This window comes from Prunus avium, chromosome 7, assembly GCF_965620075.1.
Source record: "Prunus avium chromosome 7, drPruAviu1.hap1.1, whole genome shotgun sequence".
Taxonomy (NCBI): Eukaryota; Viridiplantae; Streptophyta; class Magnoliopsida; order Rosales; family Rosaceae; genus Prunus; species Prunus avium.
In genome coordinates this window covers 20,366,100-20,377,050 of record NC_142290.1, presented here as the reverse complement: position 1 = coordinate 20,377,050, position 10,951 = coordinate 20,366,100, and the positions used below count along the sequence as shown (strand labels likewise).

Sequence of the window (10,951 nt, the reverse complement as noted above, 5' to 3'; positions counted from 1 at the left end):
AGTGGCACGACTTTTTCTAGTAAGCATAGTTTTTGTATCGAAGATTTTGTTGACAAGGCGGAAGAGACTAGCCTCAAGGGGTCTCCAAGGTCTCCCTAATAATTCTCCTATGGAACGTTCGTGGGCTTGGCAACCTATGAACGTTCCTACTATGAAGATCTTTTTTCGGAAATTTCTTTAGGCTAAGAGGCCAATCTTGGTCTCCCTTTCTTGTCAACTTGGGTTTTGGATCAAGAAAATTGGAGGTGGCGGTTGGTGTTTAGCTGGATCTATTATGATGTTCATAATGCATTTTTGACTCTATACGAAGAACTATGATGCTTTCTTTAGATCATAGGAGGCTTTCTTTGGCAGTACCTGCGTAGTGATGGGATGTGTTTCAATGGTTTTGCGCAAAGCCGGTCCATTAGATATGGAGGCCCTATGCGAAGAGAGTTGATGAGGCTCTATATATATATATAAGTAAAATAACGAATTTTTCAAATTTTTCTTTAGGGGTAGAGATTCACCTGATTTTTTAGGTTTCTTCTTGCAATCATATGATGGCTAATTCCAAATGCAACACATAATTTCTAAATTCTAATATATGTGAGAGAGAGAGAGAGAGAGAGAGAGAGAGAGAGAGAGAGGTGTGGTGGAGGAGCAGAGACACATAGCACGCTTTTTGCCTTGCCAAAGAGTAAAGAAGAATTTTTTTTTTGGACAGGAGAGTCAAGAAGAAGTGAATTTGGGGCCAAATGAAAGAAAAACGATTTAGGAATAGCAAGGAGAGCACGCTGCAGACACGCATGACTCACGAGTATTGTTTTTTAATTTGTTAATGCTTGGAACAAAAATTTGCACGTTAGAACACCAAAAATAATGTTTTGGAATAAAAATTTGCTTAGAACGAAAAGTAGCAGAAAATATATAATATAATGCTGGGCTTTTAAAAACATTTGGAGGCCTTGTGCAATACATACGTAGTGATGGGATGATGTTTTAAGGGTTTTGTGGTTGGGTTTTAGGTTTGTATGTTTTGTATAAGTTGTTTGACTCTTCTATTTAGTCAATAGCATGTGTGGTACTCTTTCTTGCTCCGAGGTTTTGTTTTCTCTGAGAAGGTTTCAACGAGGCCGTTATTAACATTCTAGTTCTTACCATGTGATGTTCCTTTCGGTTTTAATGAAATACAATCTTTTCTATATATATATATAAAAAAAAAAAGTATCATGATTCATGTGTTCTATTTTATATGGTTTGCAATGAAGACCGAGCAAGCCGACACTCGTAGCAATAAAATGGATTCAAGCTCACCACAAACCACATGTTAAAAATCACCAATTTTATATTGTCTCCCAAAAATATTTCTTATCAATACACACACATGCTTAGGAAGTCCATGTGCACGTTCATTTCTACATGTGTTAATGTAAGCTATATATAAACCAACACATCTATTTGAAACCATAAATATATACATATACAAAAATGTTTAGTATTTTATTTTTGTGTAACGAGTATCTACAAAAACGGTTCATTTTAATTTTCACCCTAAGCATCTGAAAACTCACGAGCGGCTCTGAGTCCCGCATTATAAAAACGTAATCTAATACCTGAAAAATCAGAAATCAAAGTAGCAGCCAACCTTCCCAATTCAACGAAAGAGTCCACCACCTGCGACCTTACCAAACATCTTTTTGTTTTGTCATGATGAAAATAGTTGACCCGGATCTCGACCGTCCATACAGAACCCACCAACGGTACAGATTTCGCAACAAAACTCCCATATGTAAAGACCACAGCAAACCCCGTGGATCTACTCTTTCCTCCTGGCCATTTGTCACACCAGACTCATACATCAAACAAATCCAACACAGACTGAGAGCAAGTATGGCGAACCAAGTCGCGGACCACCTCGAGCCATGGCGCGACCTCCACGGCAAGGTCGTCATGGTCACCGGCGCTTCGTCTGGCCTCGGCCGCGAGTTCTGCTTGGACTTGGCTAAAGCCGGATGCAGGATCGTAGCGGCGGCTCGCCGCATCGACCGCCTTCAATCCGTCTGTGATGAAATCAACCAGCTAACCATTACCGCGCCTTCTTCATCTTCTTCATCTTCTTCTGTGAATGGGCCTGGAAGCTCCAGGGCCGTGGCTGTGGAGCTCGATGTCAGCGCCGACGGGCCAGCTATTGAGAAGTCTGTAAACAAGGCTTGGGACGCGTTTGGGCGCATCGACGCCCTCGTTAACAATGCCGGTATTAGAGGTGAGCTTTGATTGTTGTTTAGGATTTTGCGTTCTGTTTTTGGTTCCTGAGAAAATTTTACATCTTCTTGTTTTGTGTGTGTTAAGTTTAACATATGTGGTATATTGTACTTGTGTTTTTGGAGAAAGATAAATTGAGGTACTAGAACCAACAATAAGATTTAGGCTGTATAGGAAAACCCAAAACTTCCATTTTTTAAAATTCGAAGATAAATTCAAGTTCTGGGATTTCCCTGATGCTTTGACTTGTTAAGTTTATCTGTATTCTTTTCTTGCATTATCATTGGTTGACTAGTTGTTGAACTCTAGAATGATGGGAAGTGGGCAGACAATAAAAATTTGCTGATTTTTAATATATTATTTGTGAGCTTGAATCCATTTGAGTGCTACAAGTATTAGCTGGCTGGGTCTTCATTGCAAACAGAGTTCCAGGGACAATGTAGATAGATGTCGATTCTATTCTTTGTCATGCCACTGCGCTTGATGTTAAATGAGATGAGTCAAGTAGGTGAAAGTGTAGTTCGGCGTTGATGACAAATGCAAACAAGGGAAACCTTTGCATTCTGTGTGGTTATGTTTAGTCCAGCACGTTCTGTGTGTGTCAATGACAAAGAACAATGTTCGTCTTCCACACTCTTAGACACTCTTGCAAGACCTGTGTCGGCATATGTCTGGGGAGTCATTTCATGCATGATTTGAAATGGATAAAATTTGATTTTAAGCGGTGGTTGTTTTCATATTTTAACATACAAAAGGTTCTATAAGAAAACAAAGATAAAAATATGCATTAGGCACTATAAAAAATTAGATAGTGATTAATATCATGCTCCCAAATTTAGTGTCTTAATATTTAGAGTTTGACCTTTATCACAGACTCACTGTTTGGGTATCATATTGTACCTCTGTGGCATGTCATTGTTGGTGTATCATAATCGCTCATTTCCATATGTGTTCCTCAGGTAATGTGAGTTCCGCACTCAAATTGTCTGAGGAGGAATGGAATAATGTTTTCAAGACAAATTTGACAGGGACCTGGTTGGTGTCAAAATATGTTGCTATACACATGCGCGACGCTGATCAGGGAGGATCAATCATCAATATATCTTCCATTGCAGGTCTTCATCGTGGACATTTGCCTGGAGGTGTAGCATACAATTGTTCAAAGATTGGTGTAAACACTTTGGCAAAGGTATCTCCATTGACTTAACATAATCTTGTTAATAACTTAAGAGAAAGGAATCATACTTTTTTTTTATCTGCTTGGCTTAGCTTGGCTTTTGGCCTATAATTGAATTATAACAACTTGAAGGAATGCACTGCCTCTTGGGGTGGTGGGTATTGCTCAACACAAGCAATAAAGAAGACCATTACAAAGTCTTTGAATAAGGAAGGGGTGGATTTAATAAGAAAAATAGACTTAAGGACAGAAATGAGCCTAGAAGTATTTCAATTCTTTTTTAGTCTACTAAGGGAATATTGTTATTAGGCCTATGGGACACCCTCTAAATTTCCTTCTATTCTCCTTCCTGGTTGAAGGAAGCTTTTGATTCTTGGTCTTTTTAGTTCATTAATCGCACTGTTTTAAATGCTAGAACACTAGTCATCTTAATGTGGTCTATCTTTTGTATGGGAATGGTTAATGACTTGAAGCTATTTGGCTTAGGCTGAGCCAAGTTACTGAGCTTTTACCGAAGCTTAATCAGAGTCCAATTTGAGCTTTGGCTCACCCCAATTGCATGAGTTCCTTGTTGGGTTAAAGTTCAGATGATGGGTTATGGTCAATCAACCAAATGAATCTAAGCAGGTCCGTGGGTATCACAACTCATGGCCCGCAGTTTGAGTTCGTGCTGGGCAAACACATACAATTTCACTCCTCGATATTTTTCGAAACTTTGCCTAGGCATTGTTTGAGATTTTGTAGATTCATCATGGTTTTAATTATGACTTGTTCTTGCCAAATATTGTGCTTTGTGAATAGTTTATAGGACAGTGTTGTCGAAATGGCATTGCAATTGATAAAAAGGGGAAACAAGCAAACAGATTCAATGTCCGGGAGCAATTTGAAGATGTATCAAATGTTATTCTTGTGGAAAGGAAAAAACTTAAGAATTAGAGAACTGTAGTTAATAAGAAATAAGAATCATAGGCACACAAAAGGTAGAATAAATATCTTTAGTTTTTCCACTTCAAATTCTTAGCTAAAATTGATGATAAGCACCTGCTTATTGCTAAATAGTCATTTGTCACATCGACTACTGGTTGACCAGTGTGTTCCACACCTATCCCGTTTTTGCTTTTGTTGCCTCTGAGAATTTCTGGAAATGTATTTTGAATTACTGATCTATTCAGTCTTACTTTTTTTTTCCCTACCATACATTTTGACTGTTAAAATTTCCATGCACTTGTCTCTGCACATGGTAGTGTAAGTGAAGGGTTCTAATTATTATTAAGTTTAACAGGTTATGGCTATGGAATTGGGGGTACACAAAATCAGAGTGAATGCAATATCGCCGGGACTTTTCAGATCTGAAATCACGGAGGGTCTTATGAAAAAAGACTGGCTACACAATGTGGCTATGAAAACTGTCCCCTTAAGAACTTTTGGCACTTCGGATCCAGCATTGACATCACTAGTTCGTTATTTAGTACACGACTCTTCTGAATATGTCTCAGGCAATGTCTACATTGTTGATGCAGGAGCCACCTTGCCAGGTGTCCCTATTTTCTCTGCCCTTTGAGATTTTATGTAGATTATACTCATGAGGAGCAGAAACGAGTACAGAAGCAAATAAACGTAGGAAGAATGGATATGGTACCAGCCCTACAAGTTCAAGATTCAAGAATAATAGAATGTCTATCGGAAGTAGTTTGGTCGACTTCGTGTTAGATTTTTTATGTGCTTATTGTGTATCTCAATATAACAGAACTTTGTTAGGGTGTTGGGGCGGAAATTTCGGGTCCTCCAACAAGTGATCTTGTAATCAATGTTGCAAAGCTGGACACTTTTTCGCTTGCCAACAATAAGGAAAAAAGGGACTACTTGCAAGAAAACACTCTGACACTCGAGCTAGTGAGTGTTCAAGTAGATGGTAGTAGAACAGTAATAATGTCATTTTAAGTATTGGCTCTATGTTCCATGTTCCTTGTTTTTCTCTTATGATCAGCAATTCCATAATGGACATGGTAGTGGGTTATTATGTATAGCTTGGCCATCAAGTCTAGCGATTTTGGAGAAAATTAGGAACACGTGTTGCTTGATTGTTTACTTGAGGAGTAAATTTTGCTCCTACACAAGGGTGATGCAATTTGCTTTAGAAATCAGATGTCTGGTACATAATCACTTTTTGTAATATAACATAACATCACTATGTTATTTGTGTTTGGACAACAAAATATCCCAAACTTGATCATGTTTATTTGTTTGACTTTATCTTCTAATTAAACAGAGAGTAATTGATCATTCCAATATTTTGTGCGCATTGTTTTAGCTTCTTCCGAGCCTGTTCCCATGGCAATACTCAGAGTAGGCTATAGCTAATAAGAGGCAGAATTATGTTGTGAAAATTGGTTTTGGCTTTGATAAAACTCTGATTTTTTATATATTTAAAATTTTACGTATTTGATGTTAAAAGGAAATTACAAAAATACGCCGGTGGGGAGCAATGTGCAGAAACCACTTAGGAACAACACCAAACGAAAGCCAAAGAATTATTTAGGGCTCCCTACTACTGATGTAGATTCAGAGATGGATCAAGGACAGCATGTCTTATCTGGTATTGGGAGATGCTCGCGTTTGCCACCTTGTATGTCAAAAAGAAATTTTTTGTTTCTTTTTTTCCTGCTGAAGTAATATTTTGTCTTCCAAATATGACAGAATGGTTCAGGACTTGGGAAGCTTATTGCATTCGCAGGAGCTCATCCAGTTCGCTGGTTCTCGTTGTCATATGCCGACATCGTGTCTTGAATAGTAATGTCCGTAAAAAGAAAGTAAAAGATCAGACTTTATCCACCAAAAAAACAAAGAGTGGGAAGATTTTTCTTATGTTAGTATTTTTACCTCCTATGGTATTCAGATTTGCCAGTCCTACTTCCATGCCATTGAAAATCCCCAAGCACGCATTGCAGCTGATCATTCCTGATGTTTGTAAAGCTCAGTGCAAGGTCTTGAATTAGTTCTATGCATCGTGAACAAATTTGAATGGTTTGCTGCCTTTCCAACAGATTGGGAGGATTGATCCTCAGTTGCATCCTTTAGAGGCTTTCCATTTAAATCATTTACCACCTGATAACATGAGTTGGTGATGGTTAGTTATCTACAAAAATTATTATAAATTAACTATACAAAAATGCTCTCTATTGTTGTCACCAGATTAGCTATTGCCTGGTAAGGTTGGGAATTGAAGTGTAGGAGATCCCACTATCAAATACCACCATGTGAAGGCCCTTGACACAAGTAGGCTTGCTACCAAAGCCAAGTTCTGCTGGTCCAGATGAGTAGTGTTTCCTGAGAATAAAATCATCAAGGTATTATCTCTATGAAACTGGGAAAGAGGAAAAATACATATATATATATATTATGGAAATGTGATCCATTTTTTGGGTATGGTTCAGGACTCGAAGTTCTTTTTCTCCTAGTCAGAGAACTTGAAGTTACTTGTCATAAGTTTAGCCAAGTTACTAAACTTTTATGGTTAACCAGAGTGCAATTTCAGCTCTGCTTAACCTGGAATAGCTCCCGTGCCAGCCCTCATATTCCACCAAACACCCATAAAAGAGACCTCAAACCCTCCTCCCACCCTTTTACCCTAGTTACTTCTCCATCCTTACTTTTCACAGTAACCCTAGAGAGAAGGGTAAGTTAAAGCTGAGAAGAGGTAATTTTTCATTACAGAGAAGTTTTGTGCAAGTGTGAAGGTATGAGTCTAGAAAACCTTGTAGTATTGTTGGTTGGGAAATAATTAGGATTCTTTCGGAAATCGTTAACAACAGTTTTGGAAAAGTATTTATGTCTGATTGTTAATTCAGTAATACATTCTGAAACTTTTATGGTTGAAATTGGACCGATAGAGGAAACTACTACAAAAAAATGGTTGCGTTTTGGGGTTGGTTACTTTGTCAGAAAATTCATGGATTCGGGCGGAGTTGCAGGAGAAGTGATTCAAAGTTAGGTTTGCCAGATTGAAAACCTAATCTAGAACACTCTGCTGATCTCATTTTTCTACACCACGTAGTGAAGCCAAGCTAAACAAGCCCTCGAATTGTCAAACCTAAATTTGTAGTCTAAGTAGGGTTTTTACTTCAAAGTCTGAGACTGATTGTTCTTCAGCCCATTTCAGGAACTCAGGTTTGCTTTTAAGAAAAGTTATTGTTTGAAGCAGACTTAGGCTCTGACATTTTTAGGGAAACATCTTTGGGTTGTTTTCATACTTACAGAATTTCAGAGAAATTTTCCTGCACACATTAGAAGGGCATCACAAATTTTTATAGTACGAGATCATTGCTGGCAGATTTCGTTTATAAGTTTTGAAAGGGCCGTATAATATCTTTGTGTTTCTTAAAATCATGCAATTATATGATTATATGAGTGCATATTTATAGGTTAAACTTACTATGTGAAAGGTGTGTGAGCTTTGGACACTCAAGGTAAGTAACTAGACTCGTTCTGTGTTATGTTAATGACCGGTTATCATTACGTTGCATGCTGCTTATGTACAGATTTGGAAAGTATGTTTGAGTTTTCTGAATTGTGTTAGTAAGGCTGCTCCAAGTAGCGATTACATTAAGAGCATGACATCGTAGTAAAGCGCATAGCATATGCATAGTTTTTGTTAGACAAGATGTTTTACGGGATTTCTTATTGATAGAAACTAGTAAATGTTTTCGCCGTAATAGGGAATTTTCGGAAATGATTTTGGAATTTGTTAAAATGGTTTCAGGACCTACGGAAATGCCTATGGTAGAAAAATACAACGAAAGGTAAAAGGAACGGTTCATGGTGAAAGGACCATGCCAAAATTTTAAAGGTTTGAAGGAATGTATACTTGTTCAAGCGGTTAACAGCATTGCCTTCCATGAGGGGAGTACCAAGGATTTGAGCAAGAAAAGGAAAGGGTAAAATATAAAAGGATTTTGATTTCTTCTTCTTTTTAATTGAGGCATACATGTCATATAGCACAATTATTCTCATATAGCAGACATACTGCTTAAAGCCTTTAACTGAAGTCTTTGTTTATTTTGTCTATTTGTTAGTTACTGAGTTATGCTCATTAAATGTTTCAGTGTGAGTCTCAGGTGAGAATGAGGAGTAGGCCGGAGCAACTGGCATTGGACAAAACCAGGGTCGGAATGGGATCGGGTGTTTTCACGTCTCACTTTAGTGCCCAGTTTGTCTTGATTTCTACAACATGGTCCCGTGGATAGTCTAGTTGAGGAGATTATTGTTAGTTTGAATTGGTTTCTTCTTGAATTTGATACTTAAGACATTAACCTTATGTTGTATTTTCCGTATTATGATCTCACAATTGAATAAACTGTTTAATGTCTTATTCTTTTTACTCTGTGTAGTTGTCGTTTTATCTAAAATACATTTAAGAAGTCACACCAAACTATATTAGCCTAAGACTGCGAAAAATAAAACACAAGAATAATAAATGCAGAAAACAACGAAAGCACTGTTTTTTTGTTTATTTTTTGGATCACAATTAGATCACACTGTTTTTTGGATCATAGTCAACGAAAACACTGTTTTTTGTTTATTTCAATAGCCATTAAATTATCATCATGACTATTTCATGATCGCACTGGGGACACCTTGCAGGGATCCCTACTGAAGTAGATTGTCCTCTTTAGACTAGTCCAAGAATTTATTGATAAAAAAGTACTTATTGAGTATTGGGATATACAGTACTTACATTTGCCACCTTGTAAGTTCTGCAATAGACAAAAAGAACTTTTTTCTTTCTTCCTGCTTAAGTGACATTTTATCTTGCAATTATGGCAACGGTTTGGGACTTGGGAAGCTTATTGCAATTTGCAGGAGCCCATCCAATTCGCCGGTTCTCATTGTCATATATCAACATTTTATCTTGCAAAGTGATATCTGTATATAGAAAGGAAGTGAAAGATCAAATTCTATCACAGAAAAGAAATTATAAATAAATTTATAAAAAAAGGGAATCAGAGCGTTTTTGTTCTGTTAGTATGAGTTACCTCCTATGATATTCAGATTTCCCAGTCCTACTTCAGTGCCATTCAGAATCCCCAAGCACACATTGCCATGTTTCTGACAATGACGATCTTGTTAGGTATGTTTTTCAAGTGTTCTATTCTCTCTAATACTCACAGAAGGGGATAAATGAATGAAGAGGAAGAACGAGAGAAAATAGGGGCACTCACTGTAACTATAAGATAAGCTTCAGGTGATAATTGCAGCTGAACATTCTTGGCATTAGTAAAGCTCAGTGCTAAGGGCTTAAAATAGTTCTTTGTGTTACGAACAAATTTGAATGGTTTTCTGCCTTTCCAGCAGATTGGGAGGGATTGATCCTCAGTTGCATCCTTTAGAGGCTTTCCTTCTAAATCATTTCTCACCTGATCACACCAATTGATGGTTAGTTTTCTATAAAAGATAGTAATAATTATCCAAAGTATAATGCTCTCTGTTGTTTCCTTCTCACCAGAGTAACTATTGCCGGATAAGCTTGGGAATTGAAGTAAGTGTAGGAGCTCCCACTGTCAAAAATCATGTTAAGTCCCTTTAGACTGGTAGCCTTTCCACCAAACACAAGTTCTGCTGGTCCAGATGTGTATCGTTTCCTGAAACTAAAAATCAAGTTATTATCTCTATGGAAAATGCCATGGATTATGTACAGACTAGAAATAATGCTTTATCAGAAGGTAAACAGGACAAATAGAGACTACTCACCCCATGGAATTGGGAGCCATTGATGTCCATATGACTCCTGATGAAGGGACAAGATCAGCCCCAAAGAAAAGAAATCCTCCACCTTGCCCACTTAGACAGTGGCTGACAACATTTCTTGTTAGACCTAGGGACTTAGTTGTGACACAATACTGACTTTTCCATTACCAAGGCCAATGACTCTGGCAGTGGCAGGTGTGACCGGACCAAAATACTTCTGATCATATCCACACCTGCACACAACAGGAACAGAAAACATAATATGATTAACTCAGACTTAGAAGGTGAACAGGCAGTTTAGTTCCAAGACATTAATTCAACATGTTATGAGTTTTAACGTTCAAGCTTGATCGTTTACATAATTTTAACTGATGTGTTTACGTTTCTACATCAAACCACCTGATGGAATACCCACCCAAAGGCCAAATGGGGACTGAGGAAAGAGCCATTGGTGAATTTCAGGGGAAAGTATTTGTTCGGTTCATTTTTACACATGATTTATCATGTTATTCACCTAATATTTTGAGTTAGTTCTTGACATTTTATAGCTTTTTACTTCTCTTTTGTGTTTTCATAGGTTTTACCTCGGTTAGAATGAAAATGAGCTAAAAGGGCATTATTGGTTATAAATTCTGATTTTGTTCATTTTCGTAGGTCAACTTCTTGGCCTTGGATCAGCATGCTCTGGTGCTCGGATGAGGTGAAGATCTTCATGAAACTTGTTCCAATGGATGTGGACTACAACATATCCACATTTGAGCTCCATTGGATAAGTATAGCCTATCC

General features: G+C 37.6%; 1 protein-coding gene and 1 pseudogene across 2 annotated transcripts; one reads left to right on the top strand and one right to left on the bottom strand.

The window, feature by feature from the left end:
* The first annotated feature begins 1,622 nt into the window (after positions 1-1,622).
* On the top strand, positions 1,623-5,401 carry LOC110763732 (uncharacterized). Its single transcript, XM_021966572.2, has 3 exons — positions 1,623-2,245; positions 3,204-3,433; positions 4,704-5,401. Exons 1-3 carry the CDS (start codon positions 1,690-1,692, stop codon positions 4,980-4,982), a joined length of 1,065 nt encoding a protein of 354 aa, XP_021822264.1. The 5' UTR covers positions 1,623-1,689; the 3' UTR covers positions 4,983-5,401.
* Positions 5,402-6,132: 731 nt separating this feature from the next.
* Positions 6,133-10,614, bottom strand: LOC110772989 (aspartic proteinase Asp1-like; annotated as a pseudogene). The gene is made up of 7 exons (XR_015825785.1): positions 10,547-10,614; positions 10,169-10,398; positions 9,921-10,059; positions 9,640-9,834; positions 9,454-9,526; positions 9,156-9,343; positions 6,133-6,748 (listed from the first exon to the last, which is right to left on the bottom strand). The product of XR_015825785.1 is annotated as an aspartic proteinase Asp1-like (transcript).
* Positions 10,615-10,951: the final 337 nt, after the last annotated feature.

Coding starts and splice junctions, on each gene's coding strand:
- LOC110763732 (XM_021966572.2), top strand. CDS start 1,690: ATGATGAAAATAGTTGACCCGGATCTCGACCGTCCATACAGAACCCAC. Junction 2,246..3,203: donor TAACAATGCCGGTATTAGAG/GTGAGCTTTGAT, acceptor TGTGTTCCTCAG/GTAATGTGAGTTCCGCACTC. Junction 3,434..4,703: donor GTGTAAACACTTTGGCAAAG/GTATCTCCATTG, acceptor TAAGTTTAACAG/GTTATGGCTATGGAATTGGG.